We start from the raw sequence: 25,972 nt of genomic DNA on the forward strand, positions 1-25,972 counted from the left end.
GCAAACCACGTATTAATCTGGGGGGGGGGGAACCCTCTCAGTCTGGATTATTACATTTTATTTGGAGTCTATTGATAGTTAGCATTTAAGGTTAAAATATTCACCAGCTCAGATAATCTTTTCTCTCATTAATTCAATTTTTAATATATTGTAAAAGGTTGATTCTAATCATAATGAACTGATTTAGGAACACAGAGAATGTAACCTGAAGACTTTATGTGTGTGACTTGAATTAAAATAACAGAATCCGCCTTTCCAGGATTCTGTTAACATATTTTTAATGGCAGCACTTTATTTTATGTTCTACTGATATAACAGAGTTCTTGCCAAATCCTATAGTTTATCAGCCAGCAAAGTTCAGGGATCACAGCTAAATTTCATTTGGAATTAATAAAAAAGGACTGTAGTCGTTAACATATTTCTGTCTGTACAGTATTTGGTCTGTTGGTCCAAATTCTGTCTTGATTGTGCAATAAAAAAAATGATTCAGACTACCTTTGACTGCTTCTGCTAAGTCAGTTCCCCTGTGCTTCCTAAAAATCTGCTCTGGAAATGAGAAGGAATGTTCCAGAACAAAAGAAAATGTGCAAAAATGGCTTTCTTCCTTTTCTTCTAGCGTGAGCCTCCATTGGATTTCATTAACCATCAATACTGCGCAAATAGTTTTGTAAATACTATAATAAAGAAATGCCTGACATTTTTATAAAGGTTATAATTTATAATTCACTTTTGGTTCTTGAAAATTCTTGATTTGGTTTAGTCATAGGTGTTTTATGTTGCTATATTATATTACTTCCAAAAAGCAAGCCTGTCTAATTTCTCTTTCATATCATAATATTTCTGAGTTTGTTCTATAATCCTGTCATTGTTAGGAACACAGAATGTTCTTGCCATTTGCTTTCTACTCTTTGCCAGCACAAAAAAAGCGATTGGAAAGCCTTCTCCTTTTCCCCGTGAACTTTAATTTTCCTTTTAAAAAACTTTTAAATATCCCCAGCTCAACTGCATAATTAATGAAATTATCCTCTCTACAGACTCTTAAATATTTCAGGGAATATTTGGCTAGAAGCAATAATTATCTACATTGATTTAGTATATAAATAGCTCCATTTCTTATTTCCGATGTAGCCATTTATTTACATAAATAAATTTCACTATATCAAAGCAAAAAGTACCCTCTAAAATCATTTAAAATACAATAAAATGTTAGATAAACTAATCAAATCAGAAATGCACAGACTGTGTTGTCACAGCAAAGAGTGTTTCAAGCTAAGAGATTAAACCTCCATCCGAATACAAGAGTAAATTATATATGAATAAAAACTTCAGACTTCCCAGGAGTGAAATCTATTAGATTTAGGATCCACTTAAAATTGATTGGGAAGATGAAAGTAATATCTTATGGACAGCAGAGTTCTTTGCCATCCAGCCATTAGGCAAATGATCTGTAACTCAAATCTCACATCAGACGCTCATATTTGACAGATAACCTTAGTCAGGCGACTGCCTCCCTACAAGACAAGGCTACCACATACTATAGCCCGCTTTACAAAGTGGTGATGAGATTGGTCATCTGTACTTATCCACTGTGTGTACTGTATTACGGTGCTTTGATTTTTTGTAGATGGGTACGTTGAAAAGCCAATGTAGATTTGACTTTATTTTGTTAACCAGAAGGAGGAAGAAGCAAAAAGAAAAGAAAAATAAATCATTTGTTTCCCTGGAAGGGTGTTTATTTTAATTTGGCTTCATTGTTATTTCTGTGCTATCTCAGCTGACAATTCTGGGCGATTTTATCATCTGATGAAGCCATAAAAGGTGCGATAAAATTACAAAATAGTAAATAGGCTCCAAAGTTTTTGTAGAAGAACTGCCTTAACAGCTTTCCTAGATGTTCTAACCAAGCACTTATTCTACGCTATAACTGAAAAGGCCTTCATCTTGTCTCCTGTTGGTATTCAGGAAGTGGTAAGGGCTCTGCAGCTGAGCCCTGGTGGTACAGTGGTTAGAATGCAGTATTGCAGGCTGATTCTGTGGACTGCCGGCTGCCAGCAGTTTGGCAGTTCGAGTCTCACTGGCTCAAGGTTGACTTACCGAGGTCTGTAAACTAAGGACCCAGATTGTTGGGGGCCATAGGCTGACTCTGTAAAATCACTTAGAGAGGGCTGTAAAGCACTATGAAGCAGCGTATAAGTCTTTAAGTGCTAAGTGCTATCCCATATCAGGCAGTAGATACTTGGCACACCAATTCTCCCTGGAGCACATGGTCCTTGAAGGTACTGAGAACTTGAACCATAAACATCTGTAGATATAATAACCAGTACCTAGAATACAATCTCACAATATTTGGGATTATTCAAGCTAATCTCCAAAGCACCTGAAGGCAGGACAAGAAACAACGGATGGAAACTAATCAAAGAGACAAGCAACCTAAAACTAAGGAGAAGCTTCCTGACAATCAGAACAGTGGAACAACCTACCTCCAGAAACTGTGAATGCTCCAACTCTGGAAGTTTTTAAGAAAAGACTAGACAGACATTTGTCTGAAATGGTATAGGCCGGGTTTCCTGCCTGGTTGGACTAGATGACCTCCAAGGTCCCTTCCAACAACATCATCATCATCATTATTAACAATAATATTAATGTTAATGTTAATATTATGTTTATTTGCTCTTACCATTTGCAATAAGCTTCCCTTGAGAAAAATGTTTAGAGGTCTTTGTCCTATCTGTGTATAACATTTATTTAGACAGGAAGAGCGGGCAGAAAGACAGTTCTTAGTGCCAGGAATATTTAATTTGCTTTCAATGGATAATGGGTATCTTGATACCAGAGCCTGTAGCTCAGAGAGACTGGCTGATTAGGGCTAATGGTTAGCTTTCAGCTGGAATGAATGACACATCAGAGGTTGGGAATGATGAGGCAGCTTTATAAGAAATAAATGAAGCAAGTTCCGTAAATGTTCAGTGACCTCTGCTCCCCCAAAATCAAATCCAATTGGAACATTCTTTTTAGCCCAGAAGTTGTGGGTTGAACAATATGTATTTGCAAAAATAGGGTTAATGTTTTAGAAGTATATATCAATGTCATAGCAATGGAGAATAATAGTAGTTTACTCTCAAAGGGGGTATGATGGCTCAGCGGTTAGCTTGTCAGCTCAAAAGCTGACAGCCCAGGTTTGAGACTCAAGCGCCACATGACAGGGTAAGTCCCTGTTACTTGCCCCAGCTCCTGTCCATCTAGCAGTTCGAAAGCATGCAGATGCAAGTAGAGAAATAGGTAGCACTTCAGTGGGAAGGTAATAGTGTTCTGGGTGCCTTTGGCATATAGCTATTCTGGCCACATGACCATGAAAAATGGTTTTGGACAAAGCTGGCTCCTTTGGCCAAGAAACAGACATGAGCACTGTGCCCGGGAGTTGGACACAACTGGATAGGGAAACATTTGCCTCTACTTGGAAAGGGCTAGGAAAGGGCTGCTTACCTCTGATTTTTTCCCCTATCTTACCTCTTAAATCACATTTTCATGCTGTCACTTATGAGAATAACATGGAGAATGGGTTTGAGGCATGAAGTAAATTTGGGTTTGTGCATTGAAGTTATTGCCTGCAACCTGCACAATTTGTGAACAGCTAACCTATAATTAGGAACCAAGACCAAGAACATATCCTGCCACTTTTGAAATCAGTAGGTTTGTTCCTTGAAACAAGTTGTACCAGTACACAATATTCACAGAGTTTAGCTTCAGAAAATATGTCTACTAAAACATCTTAAGTGTTTTTATTTTAAATCTTGCAGATATTTGATAACGAAGCCAAAGATCCTGACCGAGAAGTCTGCTTCATTGATATTGCCTGTGACGAAATTCCTGAGCGCTATTACAAAGAATCAGAGGTAAGTAAGGGACATAATGCCTTTGACTGATATTGTGCAAGTAACTCATGAAAACACCCAAGGGTGAATGTTCCCATCCTGGAGTAGTTTGGCTGATTTTTTTAAAGAAAATCATGCTACCAGTTGGAACCAAGAAATATTCTGACATATCATATGCAGATGTCTGATAATTTGGATCATACATTTGTGCTGTATTTAAAGCACATGAGAAAGACTCTGTTAAAGCAGACCAAAGGCCTGTTTAGCTTCCTGGGTTATCAAAGGCCAACTAGCTATGTTTAGAGAGCACAAAGGCAACACATACTGTAGTACTGTTTGCCTGGAGTAGGTACTAAGTTCCATGTTGTTCCTGCAGTAGCAATATATAATTTTTCTGCCCACAGTTCCCAGACTGCTTCTTTTTCATCTGTTTGCCTTCATTCCATCTACCTGCACTTTTTAAAATAGGTGCTCTGGGGTTTGACCTCTTTAAACCTTCATTCTCAGTGGCTTTTAGGCACTACTCTACAGGGAGTCTTCAGTGTACAATCAGTCACTTAGTGAACATTCAGTGTTACAATGGACCTCCCCTCCAAAGTACTTAGGACTTGATTTCAAAGTTGCAAAGCCACATACACAAACATATGCACATACAGTCACACTATTGCATTTTGGATGGTTGGTAGGCGGCTCAGTTTTACAGCCATTTGTACGTCCCACAGTCTCACATGACCATGATTTTTTACTTTTTTGCTGATTTCTGGTATTTACTTCCAGTTTCCGGTAAAAAAACCCACCCATTGGGTGTTTAATGACTGTGGTGTTTGCTTAATAACTGTTGTAAAAATATTGTAAAATTAGAGCCAGTCACATAATGACTCTCTTAATGACTGCAATGACTAAAGGCCATAATTCTGGGTTCAATTATAGTCCTAAGTCAAGGACAACCAGTGCTGTTTAGATTATGTAATAATTTAGGAAAGATTTTTCATGGTTAGGCATCAAATTTCTCTTCTTTATAACTCAGATGCTGTTCATGTGTGTATGTGTATATTTTGAAAGCAACTCATTAGAGGTATCTAGAGTTCATTTATTTATCTATCTAATTTATACAGCCATCTATCCCATCATACGTTAATCTGGATTTTAAGTTAAAGTTAAAACTAGGAATTAATACATAAAACCACATTGTTAATTACAAAAACATTTAAAAACTATTTTTTTAAAAAAGAGAACAAAACATAGAAATACCAACAAAGGGAAGTTAATAATAACACAGCCACACAAAAATTCACCAGCCCTGGCTGGGGCTTGCTGGCATAACCAGGTCTTAAGAATCCTTGGAAACTCAGGAGTGATGAGACCAACCTCATTTTGGGGAAGTGGGAAGAGAACCAACCCGGAACTAAGGACAAATTTCCTAGACAATGAGAACAATGTCAGTGGAACGGCTTGCCTCCAGAACTCAGTGCAGATTGTGAATTCACTTTGCTGATATTCCATATTTTTAACTTCAGCACTTAAAAATCCTTTCATAAGCCCTAAATAGAGAGGTAGCATTTGGATGCAATGAATTTTCATAATTCACTTCAGCGTTTGTAAGTCCTATAGCCTTGTTAGCCAAATGGCATCAGTTCCTCAGATCATGTTCTGGAAATTTTCAGTTCAAGAGGCGAGGCTTCTGCAGCAAAGATTGACATAGGGCTTATCCATACAGCCACATTCGTGAGTGTTCCTCCATCCTTGAGACAGGGAAGAAAGTATGTCAACATAAAATTCATGCCCTCCACATCTGCTTTTATCACTCTTCACCAACAAGGCCAATAGTGTTGCTGTCTTCAAACAATGTCATGCAGAATATTTCCAGAGCAGTAAGTGATGGATTATTTCTCTTCCCACACAATGTCACCTATCAGTGGGAAAGCTAACCACCAGTCACTTTCCTGAATGTGTGGTGGGCAGAATCCAGAATTCCAACTTTCACCTTCACTAGGTAGACTCCTTATGTTAGAGAGAAGGCAGAGCATTGTGGGAGTAGACTGCTTCTTCTCTTGGGGAGACTCAAAATCACATTTTTTAAAAAAGATGTAACTGTTGGAATTTGACCTCTCACACAAGGTCAGTATTCCTATGGCTAGAACTTTTTTAAAAATCTCCTACAACGCCCCCATATGAGTCTTCTGATATTTTTCATTCTACTCTATAAATATACAGATAGATGCCAAGTGTTTTTCTGGGACAGCATGCCGTGTTCCTACAATAGATCCGGCTGGCAAGAGAACTAAATGAAGCCCCTTCCAAACTATAGTACCCGTTCACTGGCTGGCTGGTTTGCTCACATGCAATTTCTATTAAAATGTCTAAAAGCCTGACATAAGAACCAGGGCTAAGCAAGTTAGCTCTCTTGAAAGAGAGATTGCATTACAGGTAATTCTCACTTAACAATAGTAACTGGGACCAGAATTGCCATCACTATGTGATGGAGTTGTAATATGCGATGTCATATGACTGCTTCACTTAGCCACAGCAATCCTGGCATAATTAAGTGAGGATTGCAGGTTGTTAAGGGAGGACCTCCTTGCAACTTTCTGCCCGTTTCCAACAGGTAAAATCAGTGGAGAAGCTGCAGGAAGTTGCAAGTCCTGCAAGGAGGCCAGTGGGCAAGTAAGTGCCTGCTCTAGCATAAGCATAGTGGGACCAGTGCATGAAGGGGCATTGGTGGTCGCTGCAGCACCATGCCAGTGTGGCCAGGCATGCGTGCACTATGAAATGTGGGCGGGAGATGCTATGGATGTGCACCATGGAACTACTCTGTAGCTGAGGTCCTCAGGGGAAAAAGCAGCGGGAGTGGGGACAACTTAGAGGAACAACTTACAATCTTCTCTGCCGGCTTCCCCATTGACTTTGCTTCTAGGAAGCCAGCAGAGAAAGTCACAAACGGCAATCATAAGACTGCAGAAAACTGCAACCGTCGTAAGTCTGAGCTGCTTGCCAGGAACCCAGATTGTGGTTATGTGATGTGGGGTCTGGGACAGTCAGAACTCTGAGGACTATTCTTCAGTGCCTTCATAACTTTGAATGGTTGCTGAACAATTCGTTAACCAAGGACTACCTGCACAGCAGTAGGAACACAGTCAGTCCCTTTACTATTAAAACAGCTTTATTGCTCTCTCCTGGTTAAAAAAAAAGAAACATCTGGGTCCTGTCCTACCTCTTGTACACAGAGGAGGGAGAGAAGACATTCTGGAGCTTGGTCAGCAAAGTTTCGCTGAATTCATAGCGGTTGCAAGTAGTAAGAAATTGTCAAATGTCTTTCCTTCCTTCCTTCCTCTTAAATGCCACTCATTGGAATCTGAATGGCATGTTGTCCAGCCCCACATAGTTAGCAAACCAAAGAAGCATGTGGATTTCAGAAAGACCTCTCAGAGGCTAATCTAAGATTAAAAAACAAAACAAAACCTAATCGTGAAAGCTGTAAGCGTATTCCCAGCCTGTTGTGATTCAGGGTCAGCCTGTGGGTTCGGCAGTTGGGTCGGACAACTCAGAGGAGGAGGGGGGGGTGTTGAAGACCTTGCTGAGGGGGTTGAAGATCTTGCTGATGATAGCCCTCAGCCAGGCCCCTCCTACTTGGTCACCACAGAGACCCAGCTGTGTGAGCCTGACAGTGTGGATGAAGATGACCCACAGCTGGCCCTGTTCAAGGATGCCCGACGCAGGAGGCAGTCAATTAGGAGTAAACAGAGGAAGGCAATGGGGCTTCTCGGAAGGAGGCAGAGAGAAGCCACGCCCTGAACTCTATATAAGGGGAATGTGTGGGGAGGGCTGGTTTGCTGAAAGCAACCGCTCGGATAGTGTTTCAAAGCTCCTGTTTCTTGGTTCGTGTCTTGTTTGTTTTTGTAGTAATAAATTTGGCAGGCGTAATTCCAGCCTCTTGCCGTTTGTAAAGGGGTTGCCTTTTCTGCAGGGCCGGTAGCAGGCTGGTACAGAACGCAGCCAGACTTAACTGCGAACTCCCTGTGAGTTTCTTTTTTCCCAGAGCTTTCACAACTGGACTGTGTTGCCTCTTCTTATACATTGTGGGCTGTTCCCTGACACCACTGGATAACATCGCCAGGGTTCGTTGCCTTGGAAGAGTGAGGAAGATTCTCAGGGATGACTCACACCCTGGACGGTATCTCTTTACTCTCCTACCATCCGGTAGGAGATATAGGAATACAATAGCCAGCCGTACCAACAGGCTGAAAAATAGCTTTTATCCGTGGGCTGTTAGGCTTTTAAATGGGACATAATCTTATGCAGAATTGACTTGGGAGGCCAGTGTGTGGTGTAGTTGGTTCACATAGTGTGGTGGGATGGAGGGTTTGTTGTCACTGTGTGTTGGGGGGAGAGAGCACGGGGGGAGGCTCAGCTAATCTCAATGTACACATGTTGTACTTTGACAATAAAGGTTTATTTTTATACCACACCTCCTGCTCCTTTGGTTTCTTTCCCACAGTCTCTCACATCTAAACTCCCAATATAATATTTGGATTAAAACAGTAAACATGACATAGATATTGCTGGTAGCAATCAGTCACAAAGAGCATTCCCCCCTGCTTTCCAAAACTTGAGAGAATACAGAAGTTCAACTTTTGGAACAATAGTGCTGAGCTACTGTAGATGGCAATCCTTCTGGCCCTACGGAAAAGGCGCTAACAAAATGCACGTTTTTATTTGCAAAACAACTAGCAGCCCTTAACTTTTTGTTTTATTCGCGCTTTGTTTTAAGGAAACAAAAAGTTAAGAGCTGTTAGTTCATGCACATAAAAAGTGTCTGCCTGCTTTCCTTGTGTTTGCGTTATTTGATGTTGCTCCTCCCAGGAGCAGAAACTGTGTAACGCACATTAACTACATTCCTGTTCACTAGAACTGTTATTTAATTGTTTCTAAAATTTTATTGCTGTTCCGTATACACTCCTAGGCTTTCCTTCAGCCACAAGGAGCCACATGAAAGTTCCATTTGAAAAGATAAAAACTTTCAGGAAGCTGAATGTTGCATCCGGTATTACATTCAGCCATTAGTTATCCGTTTGCATAGTAATTTTAATTTAATTTTAATTTTAATTTTATTAGATTTATATACCGCCCTTTCCCGAAGGACTCAGGGCGGTTTACAGGGCATTTTAAAATCACACCAATACAAAATACAAAAGTTAAAAGACAATTAAAAAGATTAAATTATCCCTGAAAATAAAACCCCAGTTAAAATTCTCAGCCTGGGCCAGAGAGCTCAAAGAGCCAGGTCTTCAGGTCCCGGCGGAATGAACGCAGGTCAGGGGCAGTCCTGAGCTCCACGGGCAGCTGGTTCCAGAGGGCAGGCGCACCCACAGAGAAGGCCCTCCCCCTGGGTGTTATCCGCCGGCAATCTTTTACCGGCGGCACCCTGAGCAGACCCTCCCTGTGGGAGCGCACTGGACGAAGGTGTTCCCTCAAATATCCCGGACCCAAGCCATTTAGGGCTTTATAGGTCATCACCAGCATCACTATATTAACACACAAGGACCTAAAATTAAAATAGATAAAATTATAATCCCATGAAATGAGGCACTACTTTTGATGGGCGCCTCAAGAAGATGAGGCTTCCTCAGAGCCATGAAAATGAAGCAGGGCTATTCTGACCATTTATAACATTTCTTTCTTCCATTCAGTTGTGTCTGATTCATGGGAAACTGCCTGGGAAAGTCCCTGCCGTTTTCTTGGCAACGATCTTCAGAAGTGGGTTTGCCATTGCCTCCTTCCTAAGGCTGAGAGAAAGTTACTGGCCCAAGGAGACTGAGCAGGCATTGTGCCCATGGCAGGTCTAGAACTTGTGGCCTCCTATTTCTAGTCCGATGCCTTAACCCAGAGGTCCCCAACCTTTTGGGCACCAGGGGCCGGTTCCATGGAGAGAGGGGTTTCCGCAGACCAGAGAGTGCGTGGTTTTGTGTGCTGCCTGCATCTTGCGGATGAGGCTTTGCTTGTTTGTCTGAACCGGTTGCTGGCATGCTGCAGCCTGGTACTGGTCCACGGACAGGAGGTTGGGTACCCCTGTCTTAACCACTACACCAAACTGGCTCTCTAAATATCTGTGTACTTTCAACTCTGGTTGAGTCCTTGCTCATTGCCTGGATAGGTCCCTGTAGTTTTCTTATCAAGGCTTTTCAGAAGTGGGTTTATTTATTTATCTATTTATATCCCGCCTTCATTATTATTATAAATAAACCGAAGATGGCAAACATACCTAACACTCCTTCCTCCTATTTTCCCCACAACAACCACTCCAGGGGGTTGAATTGGGCTGAGAGTGAAATCACCCCCCTGGCTTTCATAGCTAAGGCAGGAAAAACTCAGTAATTCCTAGTTTCTAGCCTGGTGCCTTCACCACTAGACGAAACTGGCTTTCTATATTTATAACCACCAGGGATATAATAAGTGTATTCACTTCCTTGCACATTTACAGTAAAGGGCTTGCAGAGTCAGCCGCCCATCAGAGCTTACTCTTCTTGTCTATTCCCTCAGTTTTGCATCAAAACACACACACACACACACACACAAAAGTTTAAAAAAGCATTTAAGGTGCATATCGGGTCTGATTTCCTGGTATGGTATGGGTCAAAGGTATCGGTATTTAATAGAGTTCATATCCCAATCCAGAGATTCTAAGGGGCTTACATTTCCTTCCCTCCTTACAGTAAGAAGATCAAATAAAACAATAGAGGTAATCCTCAGCTTACAACCATTCATTTAGTGACCGTTTGAAGTGATTTATGACAGTTTTTCACACTTACGACCATTGCAGCATCCCTGTGGTCATGAGGTCAAAATTTGCACACTTGGCAACTGGCTCGTATTTATGACAGCTACAGTGTCCCGGAGTCATGTGATCACCTTTTTTGCAGACTTCTGTTAAGCAAAGTCAATGCGGAAGCCAGATTCTCTTAACTGTGTTACTAACTTAACTGCAGTGATTCACTTAACAACTGCGGCAAGAAAGGTAAAATGGGGCAAAACTCAATGAATATCTTACTTAGCAGCAGAAATCTAACCACAGTACAAAAAACACCCCCAGCCAAATCCAATAACAAAAGGATATCATAAAACATATTACAACAGTAGCTTGATGAAGTCAACCCAGATCTCCCAATTTAGAATCTTGACTTATGCACCCTTCATAGACTACAAAACTATAAATAAGAAATGTGTACAGTATGAAATATCAGAAGTGTGTGTCTCTTCCAGGCTAGATTCTAGCTGAATATTCTTAGCAGATGCATACAGACAGATGCTAGTTCACTAATAAAGGGAAGAAATCCTGCAATAAATTACTACTTTGTAGATATAATACAGGTAATCCTTGACTTACGACCACAATTGAATCCAGCATTTTTGTTGCTAAGCAAGACAGTTGTTAAGTGAGTTTTGCCCCATTTTACGACCTTTCTTGCCAGAGTTGTTAAGTAAATCACTGCAATTGTTTACTTAGCAACACGGTGGTTAAGTGAATCTGGTTTCTCCATTGACTTTGCTTGTCAGAAAGTTGCAAAAGGGGATTGCGTGACTGTGGGACATTGCAACCATCATAAATACGAATTGGTTGCCAAGTGTCTGAATTTTAATCACATGACCATGGGGATGTTGCAGTAGTCGTAAGTGTGAAAAATGCTCATAAGTCCCTTTTTCAATCCTGTTGTAACTTCAAACAGTCATTAAACAAACTGTTGTAAGTCAAGGAGTATCTATATTTCATTATTGTTTTTGTCTAAATAAGTAGACACTATATCAGAGATTTGCAAGAGCTTCTAAAGCAATTTGTCAGGTGCCTTAGAATTGTGTGTGTTTGTGTGTGTGTGTGTGTATGTATACAGACACACATATGCACACAAACATACATTCCCTTAAGCATATAGAGTTTTTCTTATAATATCAGTGGTACCATTTATACCTAAGGCTTCAAGAATAATAAAACTTTTTAGTCTTGTTAAAGTTTTCCCATAGACATGTTTTTCACTGTGTTCTTTCCCAATTGTCATAAAGTACCTGTGAAAATCAAAACAACCCACTTAGGTTTAACTTAAGATTCACTTTATAATTGTTCTGCAAGTGCTATTTTAAAGACCTTTTTCAATCACTCATGTTAGAATTCTCCTATGCTCTCTTCTGAACTTCAGTCAAATATAGTTTATGTGGCAAACTCATTTTGATGGAATAATTTTCCTTTGAAATAGCACAAATTGCTCTGTGTTTTCAGTACATTGTGTTGCCAAGCACAGGATGTTTTAAAATAGCACTTTCAAGTCTTGAGCGCTTCCAAGGCAGATGTACTGCTTTATCTGCGCTTTATTTGTTTTGGAATCAAAGGGGGGGGGGAGAAGCTGCCAAATGTAATTATTTTTGGTGTGGGAGTGGAGGAGAGAAGTGTGCCAAATATATTTTGGAAAAAACTACTTTCAAATACATAGAAGAAGCTCTTTTAGATTGTCAGGATTACGAATGTGATGAGCATTTGGAGAGTGGAAAGCAGAGAATTATCTGGTATTGAAACTACCTGAACTAGTTACAAATCTATCTGAAATATCAAAATTAAAGCATGCAATACATTATCCATTAACCCAAAGAGTATTTAAGCAGGTTAAACTTTTCAAAAGATCACACCTATTAATAAATCTTACTCCATTCCAATTGAATGCATACATTTACAACAAAAATAATATTTAATGGAAACCTGTTAGAATGTGTTCAATTTTAGCCTATATTTACATTTTTGAGCAGGAATATCATCACCAGTCAATATACTACCTCTGCCCTGATCCTTGTACAGCTTAACGTAACTATACTATGTTGTGATCATTGCAAACCTATTTTTATTTGGTACCCAAGAAGATACAGGTAGTCCTTGACTTATGACCACAGTGGAGCTATGATCCTAAAACATTGTGATCGTAAGTCAAGGCATCATTTGACCAGACTTGATTTCACAACCATTTTTACAATGGTGGTAAAGCATGTCACAGCAGTCATTACCGGTAAGTCAATCATGTGGTTGTTAAGCAAATGTCAGGCCCTAGCTCAAGATATAGGGAGATCTAGTTGGGTTCATGCTTCAGGTGCAAGAAGTTAGGAACCAGGATAGAGTTCAAAAGAACTACAAGTTTAGTTCATGCTACCTATAAACAAGAATCTGAACTACTAATGGTCAAGGCAAATTGGTGCCAGATAGGAGTCAATAGACTTCAAGGGGGGGTTGGACATAGCTCTTTTTCAAGGACATAGTGACTCCAAACTGATTCATGTGTTTGACTCCTGACCTCGGGCTCCAGCTGGTCATTTCCTACATCATGTCAGGCACATCCACACGTAAAGATTTATTGCTGTAGGCTGTGCGCAAGAATCTTCTCAACTGATAATCAACACCTTCTTCCCCAGTTCAGTTCTTTATTTGCTTATACCAGGGGTCTTCAAACGTGGCCCTTTTATGACTTGTGGACTTCAACTCCCAGAATTCCTCAGCCAGGCATGCTTGGCTGAGGAATTCTGGGAGTTGAAGTCCACAAGTCATAAAAGGGCCAGGTTTGAAGACCCCTGGGTTACACCTTTATTTTATTTTATATTTTATTATTTTCTTTTATTTTGTGTATATGCCTGCCAAACTCGCAAATGCAATTTAGAGAGAATGTTAAATGGAGCTAGGAAAAATGCTTCAATAATGACTTAAGAATAAGGATTGGGATTAATATAGTTGTTGTGCTAAAATCTCCAGTCTGCTTCTCCAAGCAACCAGCTTCCAGCTGTAATGATAATAAATACAGGGGGGAAAAACCACAAAGTGAACATTGTTCCTGACATAGATAGAAATAAGTTTGTGAACTTTCATTCTTACTAGTACAGGTAGTCCTTGACCTACAACAGTTCATTTAGTGACCATTCGTATTTACAACGGCACTGAAAAAAATGACTTATGACTGTTTTTCACACATGACTGTTGCAGCATCCCCATGGTTATGTGATTAAAATTCAGATGCTTGGCATTTGACTCATATTTGTGACAGTTGCAGTATCCCGGGGTCATGTGATCACTTTTTGTGACCTTCTGACAAGCAAAGTCAATGGAGAAACCAGATTCATTTAACAACCATGTTACTAACTAAACAACTGCAGTGATTCACTTAACAAATGTGGCAAGAAAGATCGTAAAATGGGGTGAAATTCATGTAACAGATGTCTCACTTAGCATCAGAAATGTTGGGCTCAATTGTGGTCGTACGTTGAGGACTACCTATAACAACGAGTGGTTCTTTTTTTTCCAAAGGTAGACTTCAGTGTTAATTAGGCTGTTCACTCAGTCTTCTTGTTCTCAACAGGATCCTAAATGCTTCAAATCAGAGAAGACTGGGAGAGGCCTATTAAAAGAAGGTTGGAAAGAAACTCAAGATCCCATTATGTGCTCCTACAAACTTGTATCTGTGAAATTTGAAGTGTGGGGACTTCAAACTCGAGTTGAACAGTTTGTCCATAAGGTGGGTAAAGGACAGTGTCTGCAGATTCCCCCCCCATCTATCCTGTACAGCTTTTACGTGGAGAAAATTGCGGTAAGTTGTAGGATCAGCTGTGAACATTATACAAAAGGTTGATGTGGCTATATTTACAAATGTTTACAATTACTTACCCTGACTTTTAGTCACTTTCCACTTACTTTGGTATCAACTACCTTGCCAACTCTATCTAATGTTTCCTTCTGATTCTGTGATGTAGGCCTCATATCAGCCCATGCAGTGGTGGGATTCAGCCGGTTCGCACCACTTTGGTAGAACTGGTAGCTAATTTTTTGTTGCCCAGGCCCAGAATGGACTTCCAGAAGTGGCATCCACACAGAGAACCGGTTTTCACATTGTTGAATTCCACTGGGCCCATGATTTAAACATGTACCACAAATAAACCAAACAGTTTTTCTTGTTTAATCCACTATTGGGCTATGGCATCTACACTTTGTTCTGAGTTCTCACAGTTCCGAGGGGAGTGCATTCATGTGACTAGTTTTGCTCCATCACTGATTAATTCCTAAAGGAAGTATCGGGATTTTAGGAGAGAGACAGGAAATTCATGCCAATTATCCTCAAAATAGTTGCTATACCACAATAAGGATAATATAGTTCAGGGGTGTCAAACTCAATTTCACTGAGGGCCGCATCAGCATTGCAGTTGCCCTCAGGGGGCCGGGTGGGTATGGCCTGGGTGGGCGTGGCCTACTGGGTGGGCGTGGGTAGCTCTACCTCATTCGCATCAAGGGTGTTTATGGGGGCCTGGGCAGGAGTGGGACGGATCTGGGGGTCTCTGGCAGAAGGAGGGTCTCTGGGCCAGGGCCAAAGCAGTGGGGGCCGTTCCCTCACTGTTTCTAGGATGGCTTTGCGGGCCGCACGAAAGCACTTCGCGGGCTGGATCCGGCCCCCGGGCCTTGTGTTTGACATGTCTGATATAGTTGGTTAGTCAGCTAGAAAACAGGAAGATCCAGGCTATATATTGCTATTTTGCTAAGGTATTATAAACCTACAGAAAGGTTTGAGGTTTTCTGGTGAGGAAAGTCTCTGTTTATGTTTACTCAGGGTCCTAATGTGTAAAACACCCACCAAAACTGAAACAGAGTTTGACATGACATCAGGATTGCAATAAGTTGATTCAAGAATTAAACACAACCACAGAGGATATCTACTAAAGGTTAACAATGCAAAAAGAAAAAAAAGCAGGAAATAACGTGTACATTTATTCCAAAATATAGCATTCTTTAACCATAATGAGAGTTATTTCCATGAAAATGTGCATGCATTACAATGATGTTGCAAATCTCTGTTCAGTTGAGATGCACCATGATAATTTATATATGAAAACCCATTTAGAAATCCGCTGAGCTTTCATGGAGTGGTGTATAGAAGAAAGAAAGAGAGGAAGAAGAATTAAGAATTAAGAATTAAGAATTAAAAGCAATAACCAGAAGGCAAGGAATGATTGACTCAGAAAAAGAAACAATGTAACTTTGAAACAGTGCCAACAAAAACAAGTTAGGGCAGGAGCTGAAGGGAAAAGTTAAGACTGAGGTGAATTATGTCCTTCTGAAAGCTCATAACAAGAGAAGCAATTATCTGGTACACTTAGTTTTCCAGAATTCAGAATTGCATGTCATTGTGAAGATACCGAATCAAAATAATCAAGATTTCTTTTAGGAAGAAAAGAGAAAGCAGATGCTTCTAAAATGTCAGGGCAAATCATGACTCTTGTCCTGGAGATCACCTACAGCCTTTGTTGCTCCATGTCGTCTTCTCCATGAATTTACCTACTCCCAGTGTTTTTTTTGTAAAAGAAAAAGGTGCCGGAACTCACACATGTTATACAACCCGCCTTGCCTACCCTACAAGGTTCCATCCAAAAAAAGGTGCCGGAACTCCGTTCTGAGCGTTCTATGAGGAAAAAAGCCCTGCCTACTCCATTTTTAAGGCTGCCAAGTTGGTGGGTACCACCAACCCTTTCGTGTAGAGAATTGCCAAGTTAAACTTGCCTCATTTTAGTCATCATCCTGTAATTAGAGAAAAATAATAAATTATCCCTGTCCACCTTCTCTATACAATGCTCATTTTCATTGAATGCTATTTCCTTTTACGTATTTCTTAAAAAAAATAAGTTGTACAGTTGAAGTATTTATCTTCAAGGAAGTTGTGCCAGTTCTTTGGCTTGAATCCCATTGGATTAGCTTTATCCTATTGACAGAATACATAGCTTATTAGAAAAAGCTTTCTTAGAGGCCCTATCATTATTTCAATTTATGAATCCTAGTTTTCTTCCAAAATTACCATGATTACACTTTCCCAGGTGGCTTCTGATGACAAGCACCATGGCTGCTGACCCACTGCAGCACTATTTTTCAGTCTGTTTTGACAGAAACCTGCACATGAAATGAAACTAACCAACATTTCTCTTCCCTTTGATGCCTTTGATGTGCATGAAAGAGAGAGATAAATCCTTAGCTATGTGTTTACTTGCTAATGTAATCTGTGTGTAATTTATGTCAGCAAGTTCTGCACATTGTTGGCTTATCTTAGATTGAAGGTCTGAAACAGACAAAGAAGAAGAAAACGGAAAAGGAATTTCTGCAGAATATAAGAGGATATGGATGTTATTTTTAGGAAATGCCGGACTATTTCTGACGATTATTTGCATCTAACTGATTATACATGGAGTCCAGATAAATCTACTCTGATGATAAACAGCTGTTCCATGTTTCAAAAATAGTGAACTTCACTTTCTATGAATTATGCCCCAATTCTTAACTTGCATTTTGGAGATGAGGTTGCCTGGAATCCAAGTACCCCATTTTAACACACACACACACACACACACACACACAGGATTTAGAAGCAAAACTAAATATATTAGGGGCCATGTTGGTTTATTTTTAAACAGAAATATTTAACACTAAGTAAAACATTGTACCCCATCTACTAAAAGATTGTATCTTAGTATATAGGTACAAGTAGTCCTCGGCTTACAACCACAACTGAGCCCAAAATTTCCATTGCTAAGCAATAGTTTGTGGTAGAGGTAGAAACAATAGTTTGCTAAGTTAAGTGAATTTAGCTTCATTTTGTGACCTTTCTTCTTAAGTAAATCACTGGAGCGTTTAAGTCAGTAATACAGTTGTTAAATGTATCTGGCTTCCCCACTAACTTTGATTGTCAGAAGGTCACAAAAAGTGATCACATGACCCCAGGACACTGCAACTGTCATAAATACATGCCAGTTACTAAGTGTCTGGATTTTAGTCACATGACCATAGAGGCTGCAACAGTCGTAAGTGTGAAAAGCAATCATAAGTTGCTTTTTTCAGTGCCATTGTAACTTCAAACTGTCACTAAACAAATGGTTGTAAGTTGAGAACTACTTGTATACTGTTTTATGTCCTTGGGATGCAGTAGAAGGGAATGCAATGCATGCTATCAGTTTATGAGCCATCCCTCAAGTTGCCTGCTGCCATGACCCTAGTTCTCTTCTACTCAATCGTACAACTCAGGAACATGTTTTTCCCTCCAGCTATTCCAAGACAATGTGCACTTCTTACTACACAAACCTTGTTCACTTTACTACTTGCTTTTGTCAAGAATTATCATTCACCACTATGTGAAAGATGGGAAAGTAAGCTAATGTAAGTCTGTTAAGGGGTGTTTAGTTCTAGCCACAAAGTCACTCACCAACTTCACCATAAGAGGATGGGGGAATTGTCCAGGGCTTGCAGAAAAGATGTTTTCCAGTGAGAGATCAGGAAAATCAAGGGGATCCTCACCAGACGAGGTGAGATCAGCTTTCAGTCCCTAAGGATCCCCATCTCTTTTTGACATCTTCCTAACTTCTCATGGTAGGAAACAGTTAAATGGCAGAGACATAATGTCACTTTTCTTTTCAAAGCCAGCTGAGTAGGGCTCTTTGAAAGTGCCAATTATACAGAATTTCTCAAAACCTAAACAACGCAAAGGTGCTGCTCTCTATTGGCTTCAGCTTGTTACCACCTTGTCCTCTGTGGCTCTTGAAAATAAAAAAAAGGAAACAATTGAAAAAGTGTGATCTAGGCTTCCAAAGAGCTTGTCACTTGGTTCTAGTTGTGAGAATTACAACTAGAGGCTGCCTACAATCTTCAGGAACTTTGGAAATGTTTTCATGTTACTGACCTTATTCAAGCAGAGCTGCTGTTGCTGTTGTTGTTCCTTCCCAGGATGGTACCCCACAGGAAAGATAAAATATTTGTCAGAAGATTTAAGTGTGGGGGTGGAGGGAAGAGGGGGACCAAAGGAGAACACAAAGACCAAACTTATCCACCGGACTTGCTCACTGTGGGCAACTGCTGGAAACCTAGAGTCACATGACTGCGAAGGAGAAATTAAAAGTGGGATTCCCAGAAGCAGAAATAGAATTGTGCAATGAACTCTGGGGTAAAACCACATTGGGACAGCCAGGCAAGACTATACACTAAAAAGGAACAGCCTGCTCCAACGTAAGTATATTGAAAAACATTATTCTACTCTCCAGCCCTGAATTTCATGGTTTTGTTTCATTAGAAATTTGGCAACAACACCTGAAGGCCTCTGAAGACCATCCCTAAGGCTTTCAGAGACCTTAAGTGAACCTGATACTTCATGTTTTTTTTACCTCTACCACAAACTATTGTTTCTGGCCTTTGTCCTCTCAGTCTTTCAATCTTTCTTAATTTTTCTAGGTGGTCAAAGACATATTGCTAATTGGTCACCGACAAGCATTTGCGTGGGTGGATGAGTGGTATGGTAAGTCATGCTTTTTAAAAGAGAACTATTTAGAAACACAAAACTTTGTCAGACATGTACTGCGTGACCTGCTTATTTTTATTCTAGTTGTTTTTATTAAAATAGGTAACATAAAGGAGAGCATGTTCTGTCCTTCAGACAAAACGCTAGGAGAATTTTAGAATGTTTATACTTGCTTGCAGGATACGTTTGCAGCTCTGGATGCAATCCTACCGCAGTGCTGGTTTCATAATTTTATGAAATGTGTACTTTAGTATCTGTAACTCTTAAGTAGCAAGTTTAATTTGAATTAAATTCTAAATCTATCTGGTTCAAATCTAACGTACCTGTTTTAAAGACTAGTATGAAACCTCAAATCGTGATATTAAAAACAGAGTTTGAATTTCAGCACCAGCGCCATGATGTAATGGCTAAAATGTTGTACAGTACTAGGATTAATTTCAGGTCTATTCCCAATCATGGAAACTCAAACACATAGCAGAGTTTCAGCCAATCAGTCTCTCAACTAATCTATCTAAGCCTAGGAAATTTTTGTGGAGATAAAATGAAGGGAGATAGTAACATGGATGGCCTTAAATGCTTAGAGTAAAGGTGAAATAAAAATAATTAATTGTGTTAGAGATATCCTTGCCAAACAACAATTCTGCAGAAGTTTCCACTTCTTCAAAACTGAGACAGGCAAACATTCAAGTTTATGGCTTTCTTCCAAGCTCCAAACCGTAATTCTGTATTGTGTCTGCTCTGGTTCATAATGTTCACTTTTGTGCTGAATAAGGGCACTCATAGATCTGAAAAATTGAGGATTATGAAATGGGTTCAAAAAAATTCATTCAGTAACTGATCCAGTTTACATCTACTGATTTGTTGCAGTGGATGACAAAGATAGATATACATTGGTATAAATGCAATAACCAATTAAGTAAATAACCTTTAAACATATTGTGCAGAGGTATCAACTATAAAAATTAGCAATATAATTGGTAAATTGTAAACTTCAGTATAACTAATATTATTTTATATTAGATAAACTTATTTTTCCTTTAATAAAGCAAAAAAGTTATTCACTGTAACAAATATTTGAAATCAACCAATCAAGTCCCTATTTGTCTAACCTAGAAAATGTAGAATAGAGAAAGGAGAACGAAATGAGTCTGGACATCAGGAAAGTTAACCTTTTGTTCCATTAAATGCACTGTGATCAATAGTACTAAGGCTTATTCAGATTTATAATTGAACCTCCAAGCTGGCCTTTATTATCCAGACCTGAACCACTTTCCAAAGATTAAAATTTCATTTAGCTAAAAGGATAAGAAATCTTTAAAAGGAAATATCACTGAAATTTGGTTTCTCTCATGAGACTAGGTGTCCACTGTTTTATCATTTTATGTAAATGTCTTGTGGCAAAAGTCACAAATGTTCTGTTTTATCTTTTAAGAAAAGTTGCAGTCTCCCCATTTCTTATAACTGAGCTGCCTGTGATGATCAAACTAATAAGCAGGATTGGACAATCAGCCGGTGCTAATGACTTTTTGGCAGGCCCCAAATAATTACTGTAAATACATGAGAATCATGAGCGCTGCAGCAGGCGTGAAGTCTTCCAATGCTTGTCCACTTCCTGACAACTCTTTATTTGGATTGTTAATTGTTGAATAACAGTAAATTGATGTATAGAATTAGGATGTTTCTTAGGGGTATCAAATGAATTCCCTGGACTAATATAGAACTGCTCAGGATCTCATTTTAAAAAGCATATTTGGTTGATGCAAGGGCTTCATCTTCTAATTGCAAACTAATCCTCAATCCTAAATTTGTGTACAAAGACATATTGCCATGATTTTAGTGTGACCTATCATCCTGTAGACATGTGTAAGATTGTTGACTAATGCACAGTTAGCTTTGCCGTAAGATAGCCTTCTTGCATTAACTTGAAAGTTGCTAATGAAGAGCTTGAACACTGCTTGGCACAAATGCTTCTGATCATGCTGGTCCCATTGCTTATAAGCTTCTTTGATCAGTGCTTTTTAATGCTCCTTAATTTTAAGTGAGAAAAAAGAAAAGCAAAACGCGATGATAATATGTGAATATATAAATATTAATGGAACGTATTATGAGAGTGGAATTACTAGAGTGTGCTAAGACAGAAAAGTGCTAAAAGAATATAATGTAATGGCATCTACTGCAATATAAGAGCACTCTTTCCTTCAGAGAAGAGAACAAAATTCAGTGTGTGCATGTTCCTGTAGATGTTTTTAACATTGCCCACATATTCGTGGGAGAACTGGATTGTGCGTACAGCAATTCTACCGGATAACCTACGATAAAAAAAATGAAGAGATACTGATGGTAGCTTGACTTTCAAAGCATTTAAAATTTTCAGTTAATCTATTACTCACCAGTGCTCTCCAATTAATCTACAGGGTTCAATATCCTTTACAGTCTAAGCCAGGTAGTCTTAAAACAATTCAGTATATTGATAGGGAGCATAATGTTGTTTAGAATAGTGCTCTATAATTGTGTTGCAAAGTTCCTGACAAGGTAAGTAGAGTTTTGAGCTGTTCTTTAATCCTTCCTCTTTCTTCCACCAGGAAATCTTCTAAATTTATTTTAGAAGATGTCTGCCTTTGGCAAAGCCTGCACCCTGCACTTTTCTTGCCTAGCTCATTTCACAGAAATAACCGATTTCCCAATCCCTATACTGTGTTTCCTTTTAACTGATCCTTCTTATAACTTACCTTCCTTGGCTGGTTTATCTAGCTGTTTGCCTACTGATACCAGAATTGGCTTCCTGCTTTGTGGCTTTTGCTAGGAAGGATTTCCCTCCCCCCCCCCCTAGATTATTCCTTTGATTAAAAATTGAGCTTGAATTAATGGAAGGTCCCATCGTCTTGAACTTTTTTCAGATATGACTTTGGATGATGTTCGAGATTATGAGAAAAATATGCATGAAAAAACGAACATTAAAGTGTGCAATCAACATTCATCTCCTGTGGATGAAATAGAGAGCCATGCCAAAGGAAGTGTATGTAGTGCCTTTAAAAATATTGCCCACCATCTCCTAATGCAAACGAGGAACAAAATATGCTGAGCTTTAGGAGATTGCTATGGGAGTAGCCCTGGTCACCACAACTGTCTGCCTCTCCTATGGCATTTTCCCCATGGAGTTCTGGAAGGATCAACACAAGGTTGAAAAGGGTTTTGCAAGCTTATATATTTTGGTGGGTTGGCTCCAAGTAGAAGCCTGAGATGTACAAGCATTTCCATTTGCAGTCTTTTCTTAAAAGTTGAATTGTCCTTATTTTCTAAGGCAGCTGGACAGAGAGGTACTGATGTCTGGTTTTTCTGTGATACCTTCAAAACATTTCTTTTCTCTTTTGTCAAAAGAGTTTCTCGTTGTCATTTTAACGATGGGATTTTAAAAAATAAATAAATTAAGGGGCTTTAAGGTGTCTGTGTTTGAAATAAAGCAAAAAACCGGTGTTCACTCGAACGAACATTCTGCTACACTGGGGGAAAAAAAAGACATGATAAAGTGAATGGCATTTGAGTTGCTGATTACATCTATCCTTGAATTAAGAATCAAAAATAAACCCAAGGGATGATGCACTGCATGTCTGTACACATCTTTAGATGCAGTGAGTTATCTCTAAGGAAAATTAAATGGTCAAGTTAAATTTAACCGAATGTACCATGTGGCAATTTTGTTTATGTTCTCTCTGCCTGTTGATGGGAGGTTTGTATCATACCTGGAACAATCCTTTCTCTCACTGGCTGAGATCTATTAGATCAGATTCAGGCAATTTATATCCCAATGCTACAGTTTTCTTCAGACATAGATAATATCCTGGTTCAGATTGCTGAGCTAGGATTTCTTTAAATTGTGGTTTATTTAACAAGCTATAATGGTCCAGTTTGTTTGCATATAATGCTAAGATATAATGGATGGGTTCATTCTTCATACCCTGTTGAAAATAATTAAGTAATAATACATAATGTTTTGTTATATAAAAATCAGGCTGCTATTTTATGCTAGTAAGCTTTCTCACCATTAAAATTACTGCATTTCACTCAAGGAGCAGTAATCAAATAGGAAAAGGAAATAGAGGTGGCACTTTTATTTCCAAGGAATAAAGCATTACTTTGGGAAAAATAAACTCATTGAGTCAAGCTCAGCTCTGGATAACCTCATAGAGAAGATTCTTGGCAATGGTTTGGAAGCATTTTGCCACTGCCTTCTTCAGGATTTTTTTTTTAAAAATCATCCATTCTAGTTTCCTGTTTTTTCTTATATTCCCCCATCCACAAATTAACCAAGTTTAACCCCATTTAGTCTTTGGAAATCTAATATGTTTAACTAAATGGTACCACCTAGCTGGACACTGGAATAAACAAAGAATAAATTTTTAATGGCAATGGGAATTCTTGAAAAAAACAATTTTTTATAGTAAACAAGAATGTATCTTTTACGCTCTCTTTTTACATATAGGTAGTCCTCGACTTACAACCACAGTTAAGCCCAAAATTTCAGTTGTAGAGTGAGACATTTGTTAAGTGAGTTTTGCCACATTTTACAGCCTTTCTTGCCACAATTATTAAGTAAATCACTGCAGTTGATACCGTAAGTTAACAAGCCAGTTGTTAAGTGAATCTGGCTTCCCCATTGACTTTGCTTGTCAGAAGGTTGCAAAAAGTGATCACATGACCTTGGGACATAGCAATGGTCATACGTATGAACCAATTGCCAAGCATCTGAATTTTGATCACATGATCATGGGGATGTTCTGAAGGTTGTAACTGTGAAAAATGGTCACTCAATGTGTTATAAGATGAGGACGACTTGTATTAAGATCTCACTTTGTCAAAAGTAAATAACTTGATCCTAAATTAGGCTGTTATCAAAACTAGAGACAGATGGAAAGGATATCTCCTCCCCAAAAGAGAATCCCTCCTAGCCCTTGATCTAGAGAGGAACAGGGACAAGAAATCTCAAGTGTTCATTTTGGCAAAAAATGTTCAATAAAAGGGGGCATTGGAAGTCTTTCATAATTATCCCCACAGTTTTGATGCAATCAATCTATATGTCTGAACCTTGTTTTCCTGTAATAAATAAATAAATACAGATAGAGAGTTTTATCTTGTCAGCGAAGATTAAATACAGGTAGTCCTCAACTTATAACAGTTCGTTTAGTAACAGTTCAAAGTTACAACGGCATTGAAAAAAGTGACTTATGACCCCTTTTTCACACTTTTGATCACATATGATCAACCAGTTCATATTTATGACATTTGCAGTATCTTTCTGACAAGCCAAGTCAATGGGGAAAACAGGTTCACTTAACAACCGTATTGCTAACTTAACAACTGCATTGATTCACTTAACAACTGTGGCAAGAAAGGTCATAAAATGGGGGCAAAACTCACTTAACCAATGTCTCACTTAGCAAAAGAAATTTCAGGCTCAATTATAGTCATAAATCAAGGAATACCTGTAAATATCAAGAGATCAAGAAATAATAAAGCCATTCTTGTGGTAGGTTTCCATTTCCATGCTTCTCTCTTGCCTTTGTCATGACTTCAGCCATTAATCCAAGTTATTGAGGAGCTACATAATACGGACACCAGTACCAACTGCTCTTTTTAAAGTCCTTTACACTATTCATAGGGACGCGGTGGCTCAGTGAGTTAGGATGCTGAGCTTGTTGATCAGAAGGTCGGCAGTTTGGCGGGTAGAATCCTACGTGCCGCGTAACAGAGTGAGCTCCTGTTTTACTCGTCCCAGCTTCTGCCAACCTAGCAGTTCGGAAGCACATAAAAATGCAAGTAGAAAAATAGGGACCACTACGGTGGAAAGGTAACAGCGTTCAGTGCGCCTTTGGCGTCTAGTCATGCCGGCCACATGACCACGGAGATGTCCTTGGACAAGCGCTGGCTCTTCGGCTTTGAAACGGAGATGAGCACCGGCCCCTAGAGTCAGAAACGACTAGCACGCATGTGCGGGGGAACCTTTACCTTTACCTTACACTATTCATCTCCCAGAAGGGATGAGGGGTAATTTAAAACTTTACTAATTAGATTTTCCCTGTGTATATGGTTTCAAAAAGCTCTTAACAACCATTTGTTTGGTATTTGTGTTTGAACGTCTCTTAGTTACCTTCCTTAGGAATCCATGCTCAATGCAGGAAAGTTGAAACTCAAAAGAAGCTGGAATTTCTTGTGATTAAGAAACTCTTCCCCTATATTCAAAACATTAACCTCGCTTGAAGTACAGAAAGCTCACATGGCCCTTTGCTGAACCCATCTTGGATTTTGAGCTGATAGAGAAGGAAATAACCACAGAGATATTTATACTCTATGAAATTTGTAATGTTATGTTTGAAGGAAACATACATTGCAACGAAGTAGAACTCTGCCCTCTGGTGGAATTATTCAAGATTATTTTATATATCTGAATAAAAATCCCAAGATATTTCAGTTAGATAAATAATTTGGCTACATTGAGCTTTTGTTGTAGCCATAATTAGGCAATGCAGTTATTTCAGGTGTACTACATTTAACAACTGAATTCTAACAATTCATGATTGTTAGAAAAAAAGGGACTATATATTTTTCAACTAGTTTTAACTTGCAGCAGGCACTGTTCATTTGTTCCCATCACTGCATTCCTTCTCATGTTAGGAATGAAATGTGTGTTGCCTTTTTTCAACTGTATACTTAGAATGACTTGAATTTTTAATTATATTTTTGTTCCGAGTTTTAAAATACTGGAGTTTC

The 25,972-nt window shown here is 39.1% G+C and overlaps 1 protein-coding gene across 2 annotated transcripts in view; it reads left to right on the forward strand.

Annotated features, from left to right (window-relative positions):
- Positions 1–25,972, forward strand: part of PITPNC1 (phosphatidylinositol transfer protein cytoplasmic 1) — a 186,977-nt gene that overhangs the window by 154,973 nt on the left and 6,032 nt on the right. Inside the window, exons 6-9 of one of the 2 annotated variants that reach the window (XM_083355469.1) lie at positions 3,798–3,893; positions 14,249–14,404; positions 19,141–19,204; positions 22,105–22,641. In XM_083355469.1, coding sequence (XP_083211595.1) covers positions 3,798–3,893; positions 14,249–14,404; positions 19,141–19,204; positions 22,105–22,289 — 501 coding nt within the window. In that variant the 3' untranslated portion in view covers positions 22,290–22,641. Of the gene's footprint in view, positions 1–3,797; positions 3,894–14,248; positions 14,405–19,140; positions 19,205–22,104; positions 22,642–25,972 lie in introns of those variants that run through there. The other variant, XM_083355468.1, reaches the window with a different exon arrangement.

The sequence above is a fragment of the Vipera ursinii genome, assembly GCF_947247035.1.
Source record: "Vipera ursinii genome assembly, chromosome: 2".
Classification (NCBI taxonomy): domain Eukaryota; kingdom Metazoa; phylum Chordata; class Lepidosauria; order Squamata; family Viperidae; genus Vipera; species Vipera ursinii.